Source organism: Jaculus jaculus, chromosome 9, assembly GCF_020740685.1.
Source record: "Jaculus jaculus isolate mJacJac1 chromosome 9, mJacJac1.mat.Y.cur, whole genome shotgun sequence".
NCBI lineage: Eukaryota > Metazoa > Chordata > Mammalia > Rodentia > Dipodidae > Jaculus > Jaculus jaculus.
In genome coordinates, this window is record NC_059110.1 from 117563616 (window position 1) to 117589278 (window position 25663).

The 25663-nt window shown below is 51.3% G+C and overlaps 1 protein-coding gene across 3 annotated transcripts; it reads left to right on the forward strand.

The window, feature by feature from the left end:
* Nucleotides 1–3406: 3406 nt before the first annotated feature.
* Nucleotides 3407–21690, forward strand: Etv4 (ETS variant transcription factor 4). 3 transcript variants are annotated; one of them, XM_045158006.1, is made up of 13 exons: nt 3407–3587; nt 4181–4291; nt 4510–4603; nt 4804–4851; nt 12491–12544; nt 14910–15036; nt 15964–16125; nt 16332–16600; nt 18050–18124; nt 18295–18363; nt 18586–18758; nt 20347–20448; nt 20820–21690. In XM_045158006.1, the coding sequence occupies exons 2-13, from the start codon at nt 4232–4234 to the stop codon at nt 21042–21044; spliced, it is 1458 nt and encodes a 485-aa protein (XP_045013941.1). In that variant the 5' UTR covers nt 3407–3587; nt 4181–4231; the 3' UTR covers nt 21045–21690. The 3 variants fall into 3 exon arrangements, with proteins under 3 accessions (XP_045013941.1, XP_045013942.1, XP_045013943.1); XM_045158007.1 differs by lacking the exon at nt 3407–3587 and adding an exon at nt 3810–3920; XM_045158008.1 differs by lacking the exons at nt 3407–3587; nt 18295–18363 and having other exon boundaries at nt 4014–4291.
* The last annotated feature ends 3973 nt before the right edge of the window (nt 21691–25663 follow it).

Below are 25663 nucleotides of genomic sequence, written 5' to 3' on the forward strand. Positions count from 1 at the left end.
TTTCCTTTCTCTATAAATTAGGAGTGCTTGATCAGATTATTTTTATTTTATTTTATTTTTTGACATAGGGTCTTGCTCTAGTCCAGGCTGACCTGGAATTCATTATGCAGTCTCAGGGTGGCCTTGAACTCATGGCAATCCTACCTCGGCCTCCCAAGTGCTGGGATTAAAGGCATGTGCCACCATGCCCGGCTCCAGATTAATTTTTTTAATATTTTATTTTTATTTATTTATTTGAGTGTGTGAGAAAAAGAGAAAGAGAGAGAGAGAGAGGGAAAGAGAATGTGTCATGGCCTCCAGCTGCTGCAAATGAACTCCAGACACACGCACCACCTTGTACGTCTAACTTATGTGGGTCCTGGTGAATCAAGCCTTTGTGGGTCCTTTGCCTTTGCAGACAGGCATCTTAACTGCTAAGCCATCTTTCCAGCCCCAGATTAATTTTGAAAGCAGTCTCTACTAGCTGGCATTAAGATAGTCTCTGCATTAAATCTCGAACCAGCAGCAAGTAACATCCAGTTTTCTTCAAAGGAGTACATAGACAGAGATCCAATAGAATGTTTCAAAAGAGGCCTGGGCACTGGAGAGATGGCTTAATGGTTAAGATTCTTGCCTGTGAAGTCTAAGGACCCAGGTTCAATTCCCCAGTACCCATGTTAGTCAGATGTACAAGGTGACACATGCATCTGGAGTTCGTTTACAGGGGCTGGAGGCCCCAGAATGCCCATTCTCTCTTTCTCTCTCTCTCATAAATAACTAAAAAAAAAATTTTTTTTAAGTAAAAAGAGTCCTGGGAGACGTCTTGTCCCCTGGTCCCCTGTGGTAGCATCCAGAGTAGTCCAGCTCTGGTCAGACAGTACAGTTGTATTTCTCACAACTGCTTGCCTGCCACTCAACACTGTGCCTGGCATAATAGATACAAACTGGAGAAAGTGATGAACGAAGGAACCATGACCAGCTTCTTGGGTGGGTGAAACTGAAGATCATTTGGGGCTTTTGCTTCCTAATATTCTATTTCAGTTTTTAAATTATTGATTTGAAAGCAGAGAGAGGTAGAAGAGAGACAAACAGAATGGGCGTACCAGGGCCTCCAGCTCCTGCAAATGAACTCCAGATGCATGTGCCACTTTGTGCACCTGGCTTTACGTAGGTACTTGGGAATAGAACTTGGGTTGTTAGGTTTTGCAGGCAAGTTCCTCAACCACTGAGCAATCTCTCCAGCCCCTAATATATATATTTTTTCATGTTTATGTGTGTGTGAGGTGTGCACAGCAGTGTGTATGCATGTTCACAACGTGTGGGGTCACATGTGTGCTGGTTCCTGTGAAGGTTCGAGGTTGATATGGAGTATCTTTCTGGATGATTCTCCACCTTATTTGGCAACGCAAGGTCTCTCACTTGAACCCAGAGTTTACTGATTCAACTAATCTATCCAGCCAGCTTGTCAGGAGGTATTTCCTGACTCCTCCCAGGCACTAGGATGACAGGAGAGCTGTCACAGCTGACTGGCATTTACATGGGTGCTGGGCATTTTGCAATAGGGTAAGCACTTTATCCACTGAGCCATATCCCGAGAGCCTCCTAATATTTGATGCTTGCTTTTAGATAAAAAGGAAGACAAAACCAGGCGTGGTGGCACAAGCCTTTAACCCCAGCACTTGGGAGGCAGAGGTAGGAGCATCCCATGAGTTCATGAGTTCGAGGCCACCCTGAGACTACATAGTGAATTCCAGGTCAGTCTGAGCTAGAGTGAGTCTCTACCTCAGGGGGCGGGGGTGGGGAGTGAGAGAAGAAGAGAAGGGCTGCAGAGATGGTTTAGCGGTTAAAGCGCTTGCCTGTGAAACCTAAGAACTCATGTCCAATTCCCAGTACCGATGTAAGCCAGGTGCACAAGGTAGTGCATGCATCTGGAGTTCCTTTACAGTGGCTACAAGGCCCTGGCACCCCCCACCCCCATTCTCTCTGTGTCTGTCTGCCTCTTTTTGTCTCACACAAATAAATAAAATAAATGTTAATTTTTTTTAATGAGAAAAAGGAAGCCAGGATGGTGTTGCATGTCTTTAATCCCAGCACTAGGGAGGCAGAGGTAGAAGGACCACCATGAGTTCAAAGCCACCCTGAGACTACATAGTGAATTCCAGGTAAGCCTGGACTAGAGTGAAACTCTACCTCAAAAAAAGAAAATGTAAAAAAAAAAAAAAAAGAAAGAAAAGAAAAAAGAAGCACGGGAGCTGGAGAGGTGACTTAGCAGTTAAGGTGCTTGGCTGCAAAGGCAAAGGACCCAGGTTCGATTCCTCAGGACCCATGTAAGCCAGATGGACAAGGTGAAGAATGCATCCACAGCTAACAGTGGCTAGAGACCCTGGCGCTCCCATTCTCTTATCTGCCTCTTTCTTTCTCTCTCAAATAAATAAACAAATCAGAAAAAGTAGGAGGAAAAAAAAAAGAGGAAGGAAAGAGAAATCCACACAGGGGCCTCTGTTTTGTACAGCATTGAACAAAATGTGGGTCACAAAACAGCTCCATCAGCATAGGTCCTCCGAGGAAAAGCCTGGATTCTGGGCGAATTTACATTTATTAAGCACCTATTACATCTCTCTCTCTCTCTCTTAAAAAAAAGAAAAAAGAAAAGAAAAGAAAATAGCTGGCCAGAAGACTGTGTGGAGTGTTTGGGCCTCTCCATCCCAGCCATTACTGACTAGCTGCGTGACCTCAAGTGAGTAACAGTTCCTCTCTGAGCTTTTATTTTCAGTATCTGTAAAATGGAAACAATAGATTTCCCCGCACCCGGTCATGGGAAGGAAACGAGCACGTGGAAGCCCAGCGCTTCATAAATGCTAGTTATTATGGTTCCTGTGGGCGCATAAGCTCGCCTCCTCCCCCTTCCCTTCCCACAGGGCACACACACACACGTTCACACGCCCACGTACACACAGATGGACGCACAGAGACCTGTGCCAACGCCAGCGGGAGGAGCTCGCGGCTCCTCAGACCCAAGGCCAAGGCCCGAAATCCGGCGCAGAAGCAGCGGGGTCCTCAGATGCTTCCCTCTTCTTCCTCCCCCTCCCCACCCCCATCCCGATTCCTTATGAATGAACTGCGGCCGCAAAGAGTTTATTTTTTTTTATGAATGGGAACCCAAGAAGTGAATGAAGCCGAGAGCCAGCCCCTGCATTCCGATTGGCCCGTGCTGCTGGGAAACCCCGCCCCCAGCCCCGGCTGGGCGAGTCTCCGGATTGGCGGGCGTGCCCGGCCCTGGGGTTTCATTCACAAAAGTCAATGAAACAAAGGGACCCGGTGTCTGCGTGGAGGGGGTGGCGGGTGGCGGGGGAGGGAACCGAAGCCCAGGCCAACGAAACGCACCAATCAGCGGCTCCCCGGGGCTCACAACTGTCTGCGGAGCCGGGAAAAACCAGCGGGTGCGCAGGGGACGTTGGGGCCAGGTCCGCCTCGCTCCAGCCTAACCCCGTGGCTTTTGGGTATCCTCCTCCCCACCCCCACCACCACACCACACACACACACCCATCCTCCTCCCCGGGTATGCTCAGCATCCCCCCGCGACTCCAGCACCGACGCCCCGGCCTCAGGTGAGGCTGCGGATGGGGAGGAAGAAGGGGGAGAGTGTGGGTGATTCTTGGCTTCTCCTCCTCCTCCTCACACACACCATCCACTCTGCTCCGCTCACCGCCCTCTTCCGCAGATTCCCGGGCGCCGCGTGGGAGGCGTCGGGATTCGGGGCTGGAGGGGGCGCCGGAGTTGTGGGCGTGCGAGAGTGGTGTGCGCCTGGCCCGTCCCTGCGCGCGCGCACTCTCACACACACGCGCACACACACACACACACACACACACACACACACACGCGTCTTATGTAACCCAGCCCGGGCAGAACAGAGCTGCCGAGAGCAGAAACGGCGGGAGCAGGTGGGACCTCCTTTGGCGGGAGGGAAGTGGTGGTGGCGCGCACGGTCCCGCTAGGCTGGCAGAAACCTCCCGCCGGGGGTAGTCCCAGGAAGTCGGAGAAGTTTAGCTGTCCGACCTGGAAAAACCTAGAGACCGCCCCACTCCGCGTCACGCGACCCCCCCCTTTCCCATCCATCCACCGCAGCTCTCCCGGGACCGTGTTACCAACGCATCCCTCTCTCTCTCTCCTCTCTCTCTCCCTGTCTCCCTCCCTCCACCAGGTCTCTGCCCCCTCGCCGGGCCCCGGCCGTGGGGCCGGAGGGAGCGGCCGGATGGAGCGGAGGATGAAAGGCGGATACTTGGACCAGCAAGTGCCCTACACCTTCTGCAGCGTGAGCGCCTCGCCGGCCTCCACGCCCGCCCCCTCCCTGCACCTCGACCCTGTTTACTGCCCCCTCCAATTCCCAGACCCCTCCCCAACGGGGGGGGTGGGCGCTCTCAGAGGGGTCCCGGGAGGTCCGGTCCCAGAGTCACCCCGAGGTTTCCACCCCACCCGCACCAAGCTTCGCCGACTCTGGGTGATCGGGGGCATTCTCTCCTCTCCCCGCAGAAATCTCCCGGAAATGGGAGCTTGCGCGAAACGCTGATGGTCCCACAGGGGAAGCTCATGGACCCCGGCTCCCTACCGTCTCCTGACTCGGAAGGTAACACACACACACACACACACACACACACACACACTCCCGGAAGGCTGATCCTGGACACCCCCCCAACCCTATTTCCTAACAAGACTCCCCCTCCCCAGGGACTCGAGTCATTCTTCCCTGACCCCTTTACCCCAATGAAGAGCGGGTCACCCACCGGTGCTCTCCAAGGCTCTCACCATATTCTCTCCACCCCTCAGATCTCTTCCAGGACCTAAGTCACTTCCAGGAGACTTGGCTCGCTGAAGGTGAGTAGTTTTGTTGCCGTTTCTGTCATTGGGAGTGTGGGGGGTAAGGGGTGGGACCCCTTCCCTGCCCCAAGGAGTTCTTCAAAGCCCTCTCCCCACGTCTCCAGCTGCTCCACTCTCTGCAGCGCTAAGCGTGGACACTTATATTGATATTTATTTTCTCTGCCTTGAGCCAGGCTTGTATAACCAGGCCTGGGGATGAATCAGACCATTGTGTGGGGTGTTTGGGTATTTGAATGGAACTTGGCCTCAGGCCCGTGTTCCTAGTTGAAAATTTCATTTGCAAAGTTTGTTTGGCCAGAGGCTGTAGGCCTAGGTGCAGCGTTGGGGTGTTGGGATATTGAGAGGAGGCGAGAGGATAACAAGTAATTAAATGGTTACCTGTCTTCAGGATTTGCCAAAACATTAGTTCTCACTCTTTTGGTTTCTTTTCTTCCCAACTCCAAGGGCCAATATACTGCTCAAGCCAAAAGAACAACAAAAGTTTCAATAATTCTTTTCTTGGCACTTTGGCAAAGAGGGCTCTGGGCTGTCTCCCCAAATAGCCTTGATTATAATTCTAATGGCAACTGGTCTTCTTTCCATCCCTCCTGAATACCTCCGCCCCCAGGCAAATGCTCCCCTTCCTGTATGTTGAGGAGGGGATGGGGGGTGTTAGCTGGCCAAGATGGAGGAGTGGGCAGGGGTGCCAGGCCTGGGTGGGGCATCATTGGATCCACTGATGTGTTTTGGTGGGGTTAGCCTGAGGGTGTCGCTGGCAGGCCTGCAGATGGGAGGCGACGTGGTGGTTAGTTTCTGAGAGGGAAGGGTTAATGTCCCCATCTTAGCTGGTACTCCTTTTATTTTAATCCTCTGAAAACAAATATCTGGGAACCCCTTCTTGAGGTTCTTTCTCTTCCTTGGACAGGGGTCTCTTCATTCCTCATCATCTTAGGTACCTTTCTTTTGCAATCTTTTTTTTTTTTTTTTTGAGTCAGGGTCTCTCACTCCAGCCCAGGCTGGAGCTCTTGTAGCCCAAACTGGCCTTAAACTCACTGTGATCCTCCTCCCTCAGCCTTTTCCAGTGCTGGGATTACAGGTGTGAGCTACCACTTCTGGCTTCTTTGGGAATCTTAAACCTGACACCGCTATATCCTAGGATACTCTATAGGAGCTTGAAGGAAAGACTCCTGACTAGATCTGTGAAGTGAGGTGGGGTCTGTCTTGGGCACTATCTCAAGTGTGTGTGTGTGTGTGTGTGTGTGTGTGTGTGTGTGTGTGTACACAAAATGACTATCAGGGAGATGCCTCCCAGGAATTTTTGGGATTAAGGCCTCCCAGGTGAGGGGTCTGGGTTCTGGGATATAGTGTGCATCTCCCCTGACTGGCCGTCCGGTGTGCCCAGTTCGGAGTTACAGGCAGAGCTTTGCTGGCTCAGCCCACCCCTCCCCTTCGGGCTCCGGAGCTGGAGCTGAGGTGTCAGTTTCCGTGGGCTCTCAAAGACTTCCTTTCCCACCACCTGATTTCTGCCTTGGTCAGGCTCATGCCAGCTCCTTTTCTTGTCTGCCTGTCAGCCGAGGGTCCTTGCAGTGGGCAGCTCTGGGACTGTGGGTGGGCCCAGGGTGGCATTTTGGCAGTACTTGGTCCATCCGTGTTTGGGTTTGGGATGGGATGGGATGGGGAGGAAAGTGTCCTCACCTTGGAAGTCCCTCCCCTTGGTGGTGAACCTACAGATGGTATGTGTGTCTGTCCGCGTGTGTCAGTGTGACTGAGTGTGTGCCTGTGTGTTACATACTGCTGCCTTGGGAGTCCCTGTACATTTAAATCCAGTGGGTGGGGAGGTGGGGGTGGGGAATGCAAGGCAGAGGGGGGGCGGTGGCTGGGATCTCCTTGGTTCCCTCTCCTTCCTCCTGAGGGAGCAGCTCAGGTTCCCAGCTGGCGATGGATGGCCAGGCCTGAGAGGGGCATGCTGAGGCCACTCGCTCCTCCTCACTCTCTCTGCGGAGACAGATGCAGCTGCCGGGGCCCTGTCCCCCTGCACCGCCCCAGCAACACCCCAATCTCCTCTCTTGCCTCTTCCCACCAGGTCAGTGCCCCCCCTCCACAGCTCAGGGGGAGCTTTGGGGTGATAGCGAGGGATGAGTTCCTTTGGAAACTTGCCAGTGGTGGGGGGTATTAGTAGGAACGGAGGCCCAAGCCCAGCTCAGCTTGGTTTCTTCCTAAAACCCTAGTTTGGCTCTAGTGTGGGTGGGGCTGTGAAGATTTTGGGGAGGAGGGTGGTGACCAGGCTGGACTCAAGCAGGAATAGAAGGAAGCAGATGTGATGACGGGTTCGGCGGCTGCTGTCTGAACATTGTGGGTGAGTGTTGCTGGGGCTCTTTAGAAGTCTTTGGATTTAGGGGTTTTCTAGGTGTGGGGGGGGAATGAAGTGAGCCTAGGAGAGTGCGTCTGATTTCTGGGTGACTTGGATATGTTGAGATGCTTGCGAAAGATCAGACTGCTCCAGAGAAACTAGAGTCAGGTAGGCTGAGCCCAGGATGTGACTGATTATGTAAAAGATACGTTGTTGTTTCTGGTTGAAGGTTCTTTTGTGGGCTTGTCAGGAGCCTTCAGGAACCTTGGGGACAATGACAGTATGGTCTTTTTGGTGGTAAGGAATGCTGACTCTGGGCCATGCATGTCCTTTGTATGAAGTTGGCAGAGAAGTGAGGTGGGGGGAGTCGGGTCTGTGAATTCCCAGAAGGTTTGTGGATAGGTTTCAGGGGCCCTTGATTCCTCTGAGACTATGTGCAAAATTGCTGGGGGTGCACCATACCCAAAGGTATATGGATTTTCCTAGGAAGAGAAAGATCCGTCGCTTTTATCACACTGTAAAGGGATGGGGTCTGTGCTCCCTGTTCCCCAAGAATCACTGCTGCCCAACCCTCTTCCAAGGGCTCCCATCCCCTGGCCCTTTGGCTGTCCTCACTTTATCAGCTGCATAGGCCCAGAGACCCCATATGTGAAAGGGTGTTCGTGAAGGTCGCTTTTCGCCCGTATTTTGCCACAAGAGTAAAAAACAAGGAACTAGGGTGGAAGTCTGCAAGCCTGCCAGCCTGCCGATGCCGCGGGATGTGGGCAGGGAGGGGGTTAATCCCTTCCCTCATCGTCTCAAAAAAAAAAAAAGAAAAAGCTCAATGCCTCCTTCTCCATCTTCCTATGTCCTCCCCTTCCAGAAGGATCCAAGAGAGAAATGTCCCCTCCACAGAGAGAAGACTGGCTCCTTCTGCATAGAGGCTGCCTGGGTGGGGGCAGGGTGGGAGCCTAGGAGGGGGCCAGTGGTGACACGTGAGGCAGACGCTCAGGAAAACGCCGCCATTGCCTTCACCCGTGACTGGTCCCCCAGGAGAAGATCGGGATTCTGTGGGTGGGTGGGTAGCTTGTGCTGGGTTTTGCTACTTGGGTTTTTTTTAATTAATTTTTATTATTATCATTTGATTTTTGTTTTTTCCAGGTAGAGTAGGGTCTCACTGTAGCCCAGGCTGCCCTGGGATTCACTGGAATTCTCAGAGTGGCCTCGTACCCATAGCAATAGTCCTACCTCTGCCTCTCAAGTGGTGGGATTAAATGTGTGTGTTACCATGCCCAGCTTTAACGTCCCAGTTATTCTGGTGCCCATTTTGGGGAGCCATCAAGCCCTTTCTCTCTCACTTCCTGTTGGAGGGACAGTTGCTAAAATTCATTCTTTGTCTTCCTTTCCCTCAACCCCCCCCCCCCCCCCCCCCCCCCGCGCTCTCTGGCATTATGCTGGTTTGACACTACCCCTCCCCTCCCCACCACCTTAATCATCTGCCTTGCCCCCAGCCAGATCGGCCCCACCTTAGTGCCATGGAGCTGGGGGCAGATCCTGGCACACTGGCTGGGCAGCCAAAATGCAGCCACATCAACAAATAGAATGGTGCACCGTCAAGACCAAACATGGTAATTGAAATTTCTCCTGCTCTCCAGGAACGCTGGGCTCTGTGTCGGTTCCTATTTCTATCCTCGCTGACAGCCTCTGGGTGACTGAGGGCCTGTCCCACTCCTTTGGGAGAAGGCCAGTGTTTGGAAGGTTGAGCGTACAAGCTGTGGTTCACCTTTTTGGGGAGTGTGATCTATGTGCTATGCTAGGGGAGAACTTTTGGGGGGGGCGGTTCTGGGTGGAGTTTCAGTCTTGAGGCAGGAGAGCCAGTTGACCTCCAGGGCTCTCTATCCCAGTGGCGTCAGCAGGAGATGCCCCCAGCCCATTACCTCAATGGAAGCTAATAGTTAATGAGGCCCCAAGAGGTAGCCCAGAGTGCGTCAGTCACCCTCAGGTTCTGCAAGACCCTCTTGCCCTTGGGGACTTCCCTTGCCTAAGTAATAGGGAGCGAAATGTTGCTGACACCCCTGGGATGTCTGTTGCCTTTGAATGGGTCAGAAGACACAGCAGGGGTGAACTTGGCCTGAGCAGCTGAGGAGATTTTTGTGTCCTTCCCTTTAGTGGTATTTTCCAAACGAACTTGTCACTTCTGGCCTGTGCAATGACTCTCCAGGATTAAGGACTGGGAACCAGAGCTGCTAACAAAGCCCAGGGGAATCTACGGTCAGGCCAGCTGGGGAATGGCTGCTGTTGGGCTCCTGAAAAGCTGGGTGTTCATGTACATTTTTATCAAGTAATGCCATGTCCCAATGATTTATGATATCAATTTAGAATTGTATTACACTGACTTGTCACAAGTTATTTTAGCTGCTGGTGACTCTTGATTCTTTTTTTCTAAGTTTATTTATTTATTTATTTGGGAGAGAGAAAGAGGCAGATAGAAGCTGGACGTGGTGGCACACACCTTTAATCCCAGCACTTGGGAGGCAGAGGTAGGAGGATCGCTGTGAGTTCGAAGCCAGCCTAAGACTACATAGTGAATTCCAGGTCAGACTGGGCTAGAGTGAGAACTTACCTCAAAAACAAAAACAAAAACAAGTGGGGCATGGTGGTGCACACCTTTAATCCCAGCACTTGGGAGGCAGAGGTAGGAGGATTGCTGTGAGTTTGAGGTTACCTTGAGACTACATAGTGAATTCCAGGACAGCCTGAGCTATAGTGAAACCCTACCTTGAAAATCCCAAAACGAAAATAAAAACAAAGCCAGCCTGGTCTATCTCATGAGACCTTGTCTCAGAGAAACAAGACCCAAGGCAGGCATGGTGGCTCACACCTTTAATCTTAGCACTCTAGGAAGCTGGGGTAGGAGAACTGCCATGAGTTTGAGACCAGACTGGGCTAGAGCAAGACCCTGCCTCAAAAAGACCAAACAAGGGCTGGAGGGCTGGCTTAGCAGTTAAGGCATTTGCTTGCATAGCCAAAGGACCCAGGTCTGATTCCCCATGACCCACGTTAGCCAGATGCACAAGGGGGCGCACGCATCTGGAATTCATCAACAATGACTGGAGGTCCTGGCGCACCCATTTTCTCTCTCTTTCTCTCCCTCTCTCTCTGTCAAATAAATAATAAATAAATAAAAATAATAATAAAAAAAAAAAACAGGCCAGGTGTGGTGGCGCACACCTTTAATCCCAGCACTTGGGAGGCAGAGGTAGGAGGATCACTGTGCGTTCGAGGCCACCCTGAGACTACATAGTGAATTCCAGGTCAGCCTGAGCCAGAGTGAGACCCTACCTCGAAAAACAAAAAACAAAAACAAAACAAACAAACAAAAAATACTAAGGCCCAGGGATGCGAGAGGACCTGGATTCAGTTTCCACACTGCAAAATCAGATAAATACAATGAAAATCAACCATCTATCCAGCAACATCTAGAAGCACTTGGTGTCTCTGATATTTGACACAAGGTGATGAAGGATTCTCCCACCAAGCACCTGAGCAGGACCAGAAAGCCTGTGTGAGTGCTTTCCTGGTGTTCCTGGTGTTCGCAGATGTGCACTTGGGGGGCTGCAAGGGGCAGTGAAGGCCTGATCTCGTTAGGGTCTTCCCTTGGTCCTGGCACCAGCCAGCCTGAGGACAGGGGTCCTTGTTTGCTTATTCATATTCACAAGTAAGCACTGAGGGCTCTGGGTGCTGGAGAATCAGGTAAACAAGGCAGAGAAAGCACTTGTCTCACAGAGTTTCTGGTACAGGAGATAGATAATAAGGTAAATAAAACAGATGTGACAGAAAAGCCCGGAGGGTCTGCTTTGCTTTGGGTGGTCAGTGGAGGCCTCTGAATAGGCCAAGCCTGGTGGTGCATGCCTGTAATCCCAGCCCTCGAGGTAGAGGTGGGAGGATTGTGAGTTTAAGGCTAGCCTGGGCTCCCTAGTGATTCTCCAGATGAGAATCTAGGGAAGAAAGACCCAGGAGAAAGACAGGAGGCGGGGGGGGGGGGGGGGCGACAGGTCAGAGAGATGAGTGGGAAGCCAAGGGTAAGAGTTTATTTATTTATTTGAGAGAGAATGGGCATGCCAGGGCTACTGCAATAAACTCCAGACACATGTGCCATCTTGTGCATCTGGCTCATGTGGGTACTGGGGAATCGAACCTGAATCCTTGGGTATTGCAGGCAAGTGACTTAACCAATAAGCCATCTCTCTAGCCCCCCCCCCCCCAGGAAAGGTTTTGCTCTCCAGGCTGAATTCACTATGTAGTCTCAGGGTGGCCTTGAACTCACAGGCATCCTCCTACCTCTGCCTCCCAAGTGCTAGATTAAAGGCATGGGCAACCGGGTCCGATTTCGAGTTTGCATTTTAAGCAAGATAATGAAGTGATTGTGTTTCTGTTGTTAAAAAGAAAAAAAAAAAAGATTAACATCTGGCAGTATGTGGGTACTGGGGTTCAATTCCCCTGGCTCCTTAGGCTTTGCAGGCAAGCGCCTTAATCGCTAAGCCATCTCTCTGTCCCTGAACTCTTTTTACCTAGGTTCCCACCTTGTCCACTCTGAGAGCAGTCTGCAGGAGGGAGTGTCCTCTCTCCTTGGATGACAGGTTCATTGTCTTACGTCAAACTCACTGGCATCTTAGCTATCCGAGGACCTCTTTGGTGTCTGTCCTTTTTCCTGCTGTAATCCCCGCTCCCACTTCCTGCACGAGAGTATTCCTCCCTACACCCACTTGAGATGCCCACCCATGAAAGTGCTTCTCCACCCTTCTCTCTTGGAGCTGCACATCAAAGATGAGACCGTGCTTTCTCCCCGTTGTCACCTGCTCCCTCCTTCCTCCATTCTCCCTTGCCCAGTTTCTAGAACTCTTGTGCCTTTCACAATCTTGGGGAGGGGGCAATCTGTTTGCAATGCAGATTCCTGATCCCGTCTCAGAATCTTCTGAATCTCTCCACCTGATCCTAAATCCACAGAACTCCTGCTCATCCCAGACGGAACTCCTAGGCAGCTTTCAAAACTCTGCAGGGCGGGCCCTCCTGAACTTCAGAAAAAATGGAGGGAATAGAGACAAAGTGACTAGGCGAGACTGGGATCTGCTCAGACAGGTTTTGGGAGTCCTTCTCCCTGCGGGGTCTTAGTGGAGCCAGGGAAGGAGGGCGCTAGGACCTGGAGTGGAGTTGTCCTGCGTCCTCTCCCAGGCTGGTGCTTATCTGCAGGGTACCAATAATGGTGTCTTCCTGGGGCTGCCAGGCAGGGTTCCACCCCAGACTCACCTTTGACCTTTCTCTCTGCAGCTCAGGTACCAGACAGTGATGAGCAGTTTGTTCCTGATTTCCATTCAGAAAACTGTGAGTAGAGTGCACTGGGTAGAGGGATGGCAGCGGGAGGGGGGACCAGGGGGGGCAGTGAAGAGATCAGCTTGCTTTGGTCAGCCCCATTCTAGAGGATGGGCTCTGAGACCAAGGCAAGACCATGAGATGAAAACCTTGCTTCCAATCTAGGGCTTGCCCTGTCTTATCTGTGTGACCTTGGACCAGGCACTTTCTCTAGGCCGCATTGAGGGGGGCTTGGGCCAGTTCATCAGGGCCCATCTCTGTTGTTTGTTATTTTCATGCAACTCTGGTGAATCCCCTCTCCCCCCACCTTACCCCAGGAGACTTTTAACAAGGAGTTTGGATGCGAATGGTCTAGTGGGTAGAGACCAACAATTTGCTAAAAGTGTCCTACAATGATGAGGACAGGTTCCCCCCCCCCAAAAAGAAGGTTTTTTTTAGCCCCAATATCAGAAGTGTCACTGTTAGCCAGGCATAGTGGCAGACAACTTTAATCCCAGCACTCGGTAAGCAGATGTAGGAGGGGATTGCTGTGAGTTCGGGGCCACCCTGAGACTACATAGTGAGTTCCAGGTCATCCTGGGCTCGATGGAGATACTACTTTAAAAAAAAAAAAAAAAAAAAAAAAAAAAGGTAGGTCACTGTTGGGCTGGAGAGATGGCTTACTGGTTAAGACGCTTGCCTGCAAAGCCAAAGGACCCACTTCAACTCCCCAGGACCCTTGTAAGCCACATACACAAAGGCCCTGGTGCACCCATTCTCTCTCTCTATCTCAAATAAATAAATAAAAACATCAAAAAAGTGTCACTGTTAAGAATGGGTGCTTGGGGGCTGGAGAGATGGCTTAGCGGTTAAGCGCTTGCCTGTGAAGCCTAATGACCCTGCGGTTCTCGGCTTGATTCCCCAGGACCCACATAAGCCAGATGCACAAGGGGGCTCATGCATCTGGAGTTTGTTTGCATGGCTGGAGGCCCTGGCGTGCCCATGCTCCCTCTCTATATATATCTCTGCCTCTTTCTGTCTCCCTGTCTGTCGCTCTCAAATAAATAAATAAAAGTAAATAAAAAATTATAAAAAAAAGAAGGGGTGCTTGGTCAGGCATGGTGGTCCATACCTGTAATCCCAGCTCTCTGGAGGCTGAAGTGGGAGAACAGTGAGTTTGAGGCCAGGCTGGGTGAGATCTGTCTCAGATGTCAGACACTCTGCTGTCGAGCAACCTTTCCCAATGACACGAAGCAGGGCACAAGAGTGGATCACAGAATCATCGATTCCAGGGCATCTGACTAGACCTCAGGAAGTCAGGATGTCTCTCACTCCAGGGCCCAGCCAAGCTGGTGACTGGAGTTTGGAATCCAGCAGGAGCCCAGGGAAGGCCAGTGTTCTTCACAGATAATTGGGAGCATATGTATGTTACTCAGCTGACATTTAAGTAAACTAATATCCAAGCTTCACCAGAAAATGAAAGTCTTACAGCCCCAAATGAGAATAGCTCAGAGGTTAAATAAGACACTGGTCTGCAAAAGCCTGCTGACCCAGTCCAGTTTCCCAGCACCTCATGTAAAGCCAGACACAAAAACTCGTGTCTGGCATTTGTTTGCAGGAAGGACAGCCACACACACACACACACACACACAATATTTTAGAAAGAAAGAAAACATGTCCCTCCCTTGGAATTTTCCAGGGCCCTCAGGAAAACCAAAAGCCATGGGTTGAAAATGCTCACTTTTTTTTTTTTTTTTTTTGAGGTAGGGTCTTGCTCTAGCCCAGGCTGACCTGGAATCCACTGTGTGTAAGGGTGGCCTTGAACTCATGGCGATTCTCCTACCTTTGCGTCGTGAATGCTGGGATTAAAGGTGTACACTACCATACCCAGCAATGTTCACTGTTTTTTAAAAAAATGTATTTATTTGAGAAAGAGAGAGACAAAGAGGGCATGCCAGGGCCGCTAGCCTCTGCAAAGGAATGAACTCCAGATGCATGCTCCCCCTTGTACAGCTGGGCTTACGTGGGTACTGGGGAATTGAACCTGCGTCCTTAGCCTTCACAGTCAAACACCTTAACCACTAAGCCAACTCTCCAGGCTGGAAATGCTCACTTTTACCAAGGTGCTCCCTGGGTTGGAGTGTGCATTAAATATTGAACTTTTAGCTGGTTCCCTTGGTTAATACCAGACTTCAGTCTGATGTAAAAACTCCAACATACCTTAAGTAGCTAGAATGTTTAAGTGTCCAACTGAGGTTCTCAGAACACTGGGAGCCAGTGGGGAGGAGGCTGTAGCAGTAACATAGCCAACACTTGGGGCCCTTAGAGCACAGAGGTTTCCAGGGCCTCACGTGCCCCGTGTGACACTTTGTTCTGCCCCCCTCTTTCCACCCTGCAGTAGCTTTCCACAGTCCCACCACCAGGATCAAGAAGGAACCCCAGAGTCCCCGCACAGACCCGGCCCTGTCCTGCAGCAGGAAGCCGCCACCCTCCTACCACCATGGCGAGCAGTGCCTTTATTCCAGGTGAGCCCCAGTTTGGGTGGATGTAGCAAGGGGTCAGGTCAGGGTGCCCAAAGATAGACACTTCACCCTGGAAGTAGGAAGGAGAAGGCGCCCATGAACCGAGGCCACAGTGGAGATGCAAGTTAGACCATCGCCGAGGAATTGCTCTAAGCGAGCAGGACTAACCTCACAGTGGACAGCCTCAGGGACGTGTGTGCCCACGCACCATCTGCCTAGAGCCCACTGTTCCACCCAAACCAGCCGCACTAGGTTTGTGGAATGATGGTGTCAAGCTCAGACCCAGTTTCAGGATTAAGCAAAATTAAGGGGGTGGGGGCTGTAGGGGTGGCTCAGCAGTTGAGGCACTTGCCTGCAAAGCCTAACCACCTAGGTTCAGTTCCCCAGTACCCACGTAAAGCCAGAAGCACAAAATGGTGCCTGCAGCTGTAGTTCCAGTGGCTGGAGGCCCCGGAGTTCCCATTTTGTCTGTCTTTCTGTCTGTCTTCTATCTCTCTCTGCTTGCGAATAATTTTTTTTTAATTATTTTAAAAAGAAAGAGAAATTAAGGAATTTGGTGGCTGGGGATGTAGCTCAGTTGGCTGAGTGCTTGTCTAGCATGCAGTGAGCTTTGTGATCAATCCCCAGCACTGCCTGTATTGAGTTTGGTGGTACACACTTGTAGTGCCAGCACTGGGTAGGGGGGAGGCAAGAAGATCAGAAGTTCAAGGTCACCCTCAGCTACATAGTGAGTTTGAGGCCAGACTGGGTTACATGAAATTCTATCTTATTAAAAAAAAAAAAAAAAAAAAAGGGAAGAAAAGAATTTTATTTGAGGCTGAGTCCTGGCTGTACTCCTTCTGCAACCCTGTCATCACTTCCTAAGGGATTAAGAGCACAGGCAATCACCTACTCTCTGTCCCCTCATCCCTATCTTCCCCTCCACTCCAGTGCCTATGACTCCCCCAGACAAATCGCCATCAAGTCCCCTGCCCCTGGTGCCCCCGGACAGTCGCCCCTGCAGCCCTTTTCCAGGGCAGAGCAGCAGAGCTTCCTGAGATCCTCTGGCACCTGCCAGCCCCACCCTGGCCATGGGTACCTCGGGGAGCACAGGTAAGTCGACAGCCCTATGACACCTGGGGGCCCAAGCCTAGCCAGTAAGTCTGGGCTCAATTCCTGAGTTCTCCATGGGGACCTGAAGAAAAAAGGATACTTGTCACACCCTCTCCAGAGCCCCAGGAACCAGGCAAAGGGTGACAGTTTTAAGGAGGACTAATGTAACATTATCCTGTCTTTCTTTTTCACCCCGCCACCTTCAGCTCCGTCTTCCAGCAGCCCCTGGACACGTGCCACTCCTTCACATCTCAGGGAGGGGGCCGGGAACCCCTTCCAGCCCCTTACCACCAGCACCAGCTGTCGGAGTCTTGCCCGCCCTACCCCCAACAGAGCTTCAAACAGGAATACCATGACCCCCTGTATGAACAGGCTGGCCAGCCGGCTGTGGGCCAGGGTGGGGTCAGTGGGCACAGGTACCCAGGGGCGGGGGTGGTGATCAAACAGGAGCGTACAGACTTCACCTACGACTCAGGTAAGAGACTCTCAGGGAAGGAGGGATCCTAGGAGATTTTGTGGGTTTGCCAGGTGGGGTGGCAGGGGCGCAAGTGAGCCAGACACAGGTCTATAGGTTTCTGCCTTTCCTACCTCAGTTTATCATTTCTTTAATCGGATCCACCCGTTAACTTTTTCCTTTAAAAATTTAAAAGAATGGTCATTTTCCAAACATTCAAATTAAAAAAAAAAAAAAGATAAGGATACAAACCAGGAGCGGTAACTCACACACTTGTAATCCAGCCCTCAGGAGGTGGAGAGGTTACAGGAGAATCAGGAGTTGTGTGGCTCCTGTAAATCTCAGCACTTGGGAAAGCTGAGGCAGGAGGATTGCTGTGAGTTTGAGGCTACCTCTGGGCTACATAGTGAGTTTCCGACCTGTCTGAGTTTAGTGAAACCCTTTAAAACAAAATAAATAGAGGAACTGAGTGAGAGTCAGCTCCGAGCTGGCTGGAGCTGTGACATGCATTTTTCTGGCTCCCACACCGCCTTTCCGAGGCGGGGTCTGAACCATAAACCCCCACCTGCCCCAATGAGCATCAGTGACCCCCCCCCCCCCATGTGTGGCTCCGGTCCTCTAGCCCAGGGCACCGACCTGAGCCGGGCCGGGTGGGGAGGCGGGCGGAGGAGGAGGAGGAGGGCGACGGCGCTGCGGTGACCTTCGAGGCTGCCGCGGCGGGGATCGGGTTGCGCCCTTGAACTCCCGCCCCTCCCCCGCCCGCCTTCCTGAATGGAGTCAGGAATTCCATTCACAAGATGGAGGCATGAATGAACGCCGCCTCCCGCCTCCTCCCGGAGGTGTCGGGTTTCAGCGGCTCGTTCATAGGTGGGAGTGGAGGGGGCGGGAAGGGGCCGGGGCTTCCGCGGGTGGCTTCGCGGAGCCGCCTTTGCCTAGGTGGAGCTGGGCGGTTTAGGAACGAAGTGCCATGTGTTTAGTTAGACCAGAAAAAAATAAAAACCCCAGCCCCGGTGCCCACTGATGCATTCAGCTCTCTCTCTCCCCCACATGCACGCGCGCGCACACACACACACACACACACACACACGAGCGCGCAGGCTGGCATCAGGCTCAGAATCTGACCTGCTGACCGGACGTGTGTGCCCATTCCTAGGAAGTCTTAGACAACCTTACCCGGAGGTTCAGGTCTCACCCCCTCCTCCCCCCTGAACTCTCAGGAAACAGCTGCTCCCTGGAATCTGGGGTCTAGTGGAACACATTGCCCCAGCCCAGCTGCCGCCCTGCATGCCCGCTTTCTCTCGTCCTCCCTCCCGCCCTCCGGGTGACCGTGTCCCCCGGGGATTTGGTGGTGGGCAGGCAGCTGGGAAAGGGGCCCGTGGGTGGGAAGGGAGCACCGGCTGGTGTGTGCTGGGCTTCCTCCCCCGCTCCACCTCCATCACTCAGAACAGTCACCCCTTCTTCCTCCCGCAGACGTCCCAGGGTGCACGTCAATGTACCTCCACGCAGAGGGCTTCTCTGGGCCCTCTCCGGGCGATGGAGTCATGGGTAAGGCAGCCACCTCCTCCCGCCACCAAGCCCTACAAGTAGGGGAGGGAGCCTTGGGGTGGGGAAGGGTCAGCCTAGCCAGGAGAGTCCCTCTGGATTCTCTGGGGTCTCCTGTTAGTGAAACTTCACATCTAAACACACACTCCCCCCCCCTCAACTTCCTCCACAAGGCTATGGCTTTGAGAAATCTCTTCGACCATTCCCAGATGATGTCTGCGTTGTCCCTGAAAAATTTGAAGGTCAGAGAAGTGACTTTATTGTATTGTACTGTCAAGGTCCTACACCGCCCCCCCCCCCACACACCACCACAGTTTTTGCAGGCATCACATTCATCGTTGGGAAAGGTCGGGACACACAGAAAAGGGTCTGGATAGGCCTCTGGGAAGCCCCTGCGTGCGGGAGGGAGGAAGTTGTGGGTTGCAGAAGACAGGGCCTCACACCTCCTGTCTCTGTGTCCTCAGGTGACATCAAGCAGGAAGGAATGGGAGCTTTCCGGGAGGGCCCACCCTACCAGCGCCGGGGCGCCTTGCAGCTGTGGCAGTTTCTGGTGGCCCTGCTGGATGACCCAACAAATGCCCATTTTATTGCCTGGACAGGTCGGGGGATGGAGTTCAAACTAATTGAGCCTGAGGAGGTGGGTCTCAGATATTCCCACCCCCTTCTCTCCACCAGCTTTGGAACTTTTTTTTTTTAAATTTTATTTATTTCCTTGCATGCCTGCCTCGTAGATTCTTTACTGTATTTTTTGTTTGTTTGTTTGTTTTTAAAGGTAGGATTTCACTCTAGCTCAGGCTGACCTGGAATTCACTATGTGCCCTTGAACTCTCAGAGATCCTCTGCCTCCTGGAGTTCTGGGATTAAAGGCGTGCGCCACCACGCCTGGCACCTGGAACCTTTTAGATCTCCGTGTGTGTGTGTGTGTGTGTGTGTGTGTGTGTGTGTGTGTATTGGTGTGTGCAAGTAGAGAAAGGTCACCTTCCCATATTGGTTGGCTCACCTTCCACTTTGAGGGAGGGTCTTGTCTGTCGCTACTTTCACAAGCAGCTGTCCAGGACCTTTTGGCTCTCTTGTCTCTACCTCCTGTCTCACTACAGGTGTGTGTACACGTGCTGGGTTTACAGACACGTGCTACTGCATCTGGGTTTTATGAGGGTGCTGGAGAGCTGAACTCCTGCCCTCACATTTGCACAGTAAGTGCTTTATCTACTGAGCCACTTTTCCAGCCCCCCACCTTAAAAAAATAATCTTGCCGTGTATGGTGGCACATGCCTTGCCTCTTTAATCCCAGCACTTGGGAGGCAGAGATAGGAGGATCACCATGAAGTTGAGGCCACCCTGAGAATACAGAATGAATTCCAGGTTAGCCAGGGATAGAGTGAGGCCCTACCTGGGGGGGGGGGGTGGAATCTTTGGGCTGGAGAGATAGATAGTTCAGCAGTTAAGGTACTCACTTGTCTGCAAAGCCTAAGGACCCATGTTTGATTCCCCAATACCCATGTAAGCCAGATGCACAAAGTGGTGCATGCATCTGGAGTTTGTGTGCAGTGGCTAGAGGCTCTGGTGCACCCAGTTTCATTCTCTCTCCACTTGTAAATAAAACAACAAAGACACAACATTTTTTTAGGGCTGGAGAGATGGCTTAGTGGTTAAGGTGTTTGCCTGGAAAGCCAAAGGACCTTGATTTGATTCATTTGATTCCCCAGGACCCACGTAAGCCAGATGCACAAGGTGGCAAGTGCCCATTCTCTCTCTCTGACTGCCTGCCTCTTTCTTGCTCTCTTAAATAAATAAAATTTGAAAAAAATTTAATATAAAAAAATCTTTGTGTGTGTATGATGTGTGAATGCAGGTATACCTGTGCAACATCATGAGTGTGGACACCAGGCTATCTAGCCCAGAAGCTTCTGGGGAATTCTGCCTTGCTATAGGAACACTAGGATTACAAACACTCGCTGTTACATCTGTCTGGCTTTATGTGGGTTCTGGGAATTCAAACTAAGGTCCTCACACTTGAACAGTAAGTGTCTTGCCAAGTGTCTTACACTGAGCCATCTCCCCAGCCCTGACCTGAACTCTCGCCAAGCCCGACTGTGAGCTGCGCTGCTCACAGGGCTAACTTACCAACACTCTCTATTGCACTTTCCAACTCCCCCTCCCCGACTCCCCGCTGGTTTTCCTTTGACATGGCATCTCCTCCCAAAAACTTGTCTCTTTTTCCCCAGGTCGCCAGGCTCTGGGGTATCCAGAAGAACCGGCCAGCCATGAACTATGACAAACTGAGCCGCTCACTGCGATACTATTATGAGAAAGGCATCATGCAGAAGGTCAAGGCCAAGAGCCCAAGCAAAGTGGGGAGGGATGTGGGAGCAATGGCTGTGAGGAGGGGATGAGGCAGGGGCGAGGAGAGCACTTCTCAGGGGTTTGTGGGAGCAGAAAATGGACTAGTCAGAGGAGACAAAATGGTGGACAATCCTAAGGTTCCTCTGGCCTACAGTCACTGGAAGGTTCCAAGCACAGAGACGGCAGAGATGAGAAGCAAATGCGGCAGGACTGGGAAGGGAATAGGCATTGGAAGGCAAGCAGTAAGGGAGAGAACGGGCCCTCTACCTCTCTCCCAACCAGAAGGGCAGTGTCCCCCCGTCCTGCACCGAAATGGGGGCAGAGCAGAGCTGACCCAGCTCTTTTCTCTCCGTAGGTGGCTGGTGAGCGTTACGTGTACAAGTTTGTGTGTGAGCCCGAGGCCTTGTTCTCTCTGGCCTTCCCGGACAATCAGCGTCCAGCTCTGAAGGCTGAGTTTGACCGGCCGGTCAGTGAGGAGGACACAGTTCCTTTGTCCCACTTGGATGAGAGCCCTGCCTACCTCCCAGAGCTGGCTGGCCCTGCTCAGCCCTTTGGCCCCAAGGGTGGCTACTCTTACTAGCCACCAGTGGCTTCCCCTTGCCACAAGGTTGGGGACTGCCTCGTGTACATATCAACGCATTTGGTGTTCGGAAGCCCTTGCTCATACCTGCAGGGGTCTCTGGGGCAGATCCCTGCTGTCCCATCTCCTAGGCTGGCTCAGACTCTGAGCTTTTCACCAGTGGGAAGGAAAAGTGGGAAAGGTCATGCAAGCTCCACATCGCACCCCTGACCCAGGGAATTCAGCCCAGCCTCCACCTAAGCCCTTCTTGGAGGCACAAGCCCCTCTTCACTTCCCCTGCCACAGAGACCTAGCATTTATTCTGTTCTGGGGACAGATAAAGGGCTTCCCAACTTGATCTTGGCAGTGGGGCCCCGAGGAGGTTTGCTGACTCCCCGGTTCTCCCACTGTGTGTGTCTGAAGCCTGAGCCCTGCAACTCCATCCCAAGCTGGGGCCTTGGAAAGGCCTAGGTGTTCAGTTCTTGGTGCTTTTTCCTCCTAGAGGCGGGAGCAGGTGGAAGGAACCTGGGGTGAGGTGTTAGGGGGAGGCAAAGGGTCCGCCCCGAGGGGCCCCCTGCTTTCCTCTGTCTGCCCTCGGCCTACCAAGGCCTGGAGGCCCACCTCTGCCATCTGCCAGACCTTAATAAAGGCCCTGCTTCTCCTGTTAGCGTGTCTGCTCTTTGCTGCCATGGGACACGACCTGAAATGGAAAGCGCTGTGGCTGTGGGGCAGACTGGAGTCTGGGCTCCCTCCCCCCATGGGGTCTTACAGGATGGTGTCATCCTGCTCCCTGATTCCTGGCCCAGATGTTCCCTTGCAGATTTGATGGGGTGGGGAAGCAGCTCACCTCTGACCTTGATTTTTTCCAGCCTGGGGTTGTATGAGGATGGGATAATAATGGATAAAGGTACGCTGTAACCTACCTACGTGAGGGCTCCTTGGCCACTGAGCATGGCACTTGCAGCAATCACCCGGCCCCTGGGGGGTGCCTCAGGCAGGAACTTGGTTTGTGGCTCAGCCGTTAAAGGCACTTGCTTATACAATCTGACTGCCTGGGTTCAATTCCCCAGTGCCTACATAAAGCCAGATGCACAAAGTTGTACATGCATCTGGAGTTGTTTGCAATGGCAGGGGGCTGTGGTGTGCCCATTCTGTCTGCCTTTCTGTCTCTCTCTCAAATTATCTTATAAAAAAAAAGAAAAAAAGGGGAGGGGCTGGAGAGACAGCTTAGCAGTTAAGGCATTTGCCTGCAAAGCCAAAAGCCTGTTTGATTCCCCAGGACTCGCATAAGCCAGATGCACGAGGGAGCACATGCATCTGGAGTTTGCAGTGTTTGGAGGCCTTCGCATGCCCATTTTCTCTTTCTGCCTCTTTCTCTCTCTCATTCTCAAATAAATACATAAATTGGGCTGGAGAGATGGCTTAGCGGTTAAGCGCTTGTGAAGCCTAAGGACCCCGGTTCGAGGCTCGATTCCCCAGGACCCACGTTAGCCAGATGCACAAGGGGGCACACGCGTCTGGAGTTCGTTTGCAGTGGCTGGAGGCCCTGGTGCACCCATTCTCTGTCTCTTTCTCTGTCACTCTCAAGTTAATAAAAATAAAAAATTAAAAAATATATATAAATTTATTTTTAAAAAAAAAGAAAAAGGAGACTGAAAAGATGGCTTAATGGTTAAAGGTACTTGCTTGCAAAGCCTGATGGCCAAGATGCAAATCTCCAGCACCCACATGACACCAGATACAGAAAGTAGTATGTTCATTTGGAGTTCACTTGCAGTGACAGGAGGGCCTGTGCACCCATACTCACTCTTTCTGCCTGTCTCTTTACCTCTCTCAAATAATTAAAAAAATATTTTTAAAAAGGGGGCTGCTAGAGAGATGGTTCAGTGGTTAAAGTCCTTGCAGATTCTAAGTACCTGAATTCCTCAATACCCACGTAAAGCCAGATGCACAAAATGGTACATGCATTTAGAGTTTGTTTGTAGGTGCTTCAGGCCCTGGTATGCCCTCTCTCTCTGCTAACAGAGAGGGCTGGAGAGATGGCTTAGTGATTTAAGACACTTGTCTGCAAAGCCAAAGGACCAAGGTTTGATTCCCCAGGACCCACATAAGCCAGATGCACAGAATGGCACAAACATCTGGACTTTGCAGTGGCTGGGAGCCCTGGCATGCCCATTTTTTTATCTGCCTCCCCCCCCCATAAATAAAATTAATTAATAAAAAAAGAAAGAAAGAAAAAGAGGCCAGGTGTGGTGGTGCATGCCTTTAATCCCAGCACTCAGGAGGCAGAGGTTAGGAGGATTGCCTTGAGTTTGAGGCCACCCTGAGACTATATAATAAATTCCAGGTCAGCCTGAGTGACAGAAGGATTCTACCTCATAAATGAGAAAGAAAAAGAAAAGGGAAAGAAGGAAGGAGGGAGGGACCGGATGGGGAGATGGTTTAGTGAGTAATGTGCTTGCTGTGTAGACACATGGATTTAAGTTCCGATCCTCAGCACCCACGTAAAAGCGCTGAGGAGGTGGAAACAAGAGGGTCCCCGGGGCTTGCTACTTAGCTAGTGTGGACAAAACGGTGATCTCAAGGTTCAGCAAGGTAAAAAGTAAGGTGGAGCCAGGTGTGGTGGCACACGCCTTTAATCCCAGCACTCAGGAGGCAGAAGTAGGGGGATTGGCATGAGTTTGAGGCCCCAGTACCATGTAAAGCCAGATGCACCAAGTGGTACAAGTGTTGGGTTCATTTGCAGTGGCCAGAGACCCTGGCGTGCCATTTCTTTCCTTTTTTTGTTTGAGGCAGGGTCTCACTCTAGCTCAGGCTGACCTGGAATTCACTATTTCTCTGTCATAAATAAATAAATAAATAAATAGAAGAAAAAAATATTAAGGTGGAGGCCAGGGAGACTATTGGTGAAAGGTGCTTGCTTGCAAGAACACAAGCAGTGGTGCAAGCATCTGGCATTCCATTTGGAGTGGCAAAAGACTGGCACACCCATGCACATGTGCAAACATTTTCTAAAATATGAGAGAGAGAGAGAGAGAGAGAGAGAGAGAGAGAGAGAGAATCAGCACACCAGGGCCTCCTGCCACTGCAAATGAACTCGACATATATGCCACTTTGTGCACCTGGCTTTATGTGGGTAGTGAGGAGCTGAACCCAAGCATCAGGCTTTGCAAACAATGACCTCTAACCATTGAGCCATCTCTCCAGTCCTCATTCATATATATATATATATATATATTCATATATTCATATATATATATATATACATATACATATATACACACACATATATATATAATTTATATATATACATATATATATATATATATATATAATTTATATATATATATATTATTTTTTTTTAGGTAGGGTCTCATTCTGGCACAGGCTGACCTGGAAATTACTCTAGTTCCAGGACAGACTTGAACTCACAGTGATCCTCTGCCTCCAGAGTGCTGGGATTAAAGGCATGTGCCACTACACCTGGCTGAATTTTTAAAAATTTAATTAATTTATTTGATATAGAGAGGGAGAGAATAGGCATGCCAGGGCCTCCAGCCACTGAACTCCAGATACATGCGCCCCCTTGTGCATCTGGCTTATGTGGGTCCTGGAGAATCAAACGGGGATCCTTTGGCTTTGCAGGGAAATGCCTTAAACGCTAAGCCATCTCTCCGGCCCTATTTTGTTTTGTTTTGTTTTGGTTTTTCAAGGTAGGGTCTCACTCTGGCCCAGGCTGACCTGGAATTAACTATGTAGTCTCAGGGTGGCCTTGAACTCATGGCAGTCCTCCTACCTCTGCCTCGAGTGCTGGGATTAAAGGAAGGCATGCACCACCACACCCAGCTTTTTTGTTTGTTATTTTGAGGTAGGGTCTTACTCTAGCCCAGGCCCAGCTAAATTTTTATTGATAAACTGAGGAAAACACCTAAAATTGACCTCTGGCTTCCACATGCACACATATGAGTGCGCACGTGCACACACATGCCCACATACATTTAAACATGCATACACACTATACACACACACACACACACACACACACACACACACACAAAGACTGGGGAACTGGCTTCATTCAGTCCTTCTCCATCTGAAAGATGCCCTGCCCCGGATTCCTGGCCTGGCCTCACTGAGGAGCACACCCAGGCAAAGTCAGCGTTCAAAACGAGGTTGTCAGCTGGAAGCAGAAAAGAACTACTGTCAGCACACTCTCTGGCCTAAATTTCTCTCCCTTGACTCTGGCCTGGCTTTGGTGCTGTTACTGCCAGTGACAACACACTGCCACCTGCCTAAGAATGTGGCTTCTTTCCATGTCTGGCATACAATTCTGCAGTAGTTCTGACATTTACCTAGTTCCAGAATTTCTAACGTGGGACAGTGGAAGGGATGCTACAAGCCCACGCTGGCTCGGCAGGGCCTGACAGATCACCCCGAAGGTAAGGAGCTGGCTGAGCTGCTCTGACGTGGGAACGAGGAGGGGGACAGTCCCAAAGAACCAGAAAAGAAACCACTGACAAGCCCCAGAGCACAGGGGCCCGGCAACACAGACCAGCTGAGAGCTGTGTGCTTTCTGACTGGGGTGAGCAAAGGGATGGTCTTGTCTAATTCCATCAAGAACATTGGGGGAAAAAATTAAA

Coding starts and splice junctions, on each gene's coding strand:
- Etv4 (XM_045158006.1), top strand. CDS start 4,232: ATGGAGCGGAGGATGAAAGGCGGATACTTGGACCAGCAAGTGCCCTAC. Junction 16,126..16,331: donor GGGTACCTCGGGGAGCACAG/GTAAGTCGACAG, acceptor CGCCACCTTCAG/CTCCGTCTTCCAGCAGCCCC. Junction 18,364..18,585: donor TGTCCCTGAAAAATTTGAAG/GTCAGAGAAGTG, acceptor CTGTGTCCTCAG/GTGACATCAAGCAGGAAGGA.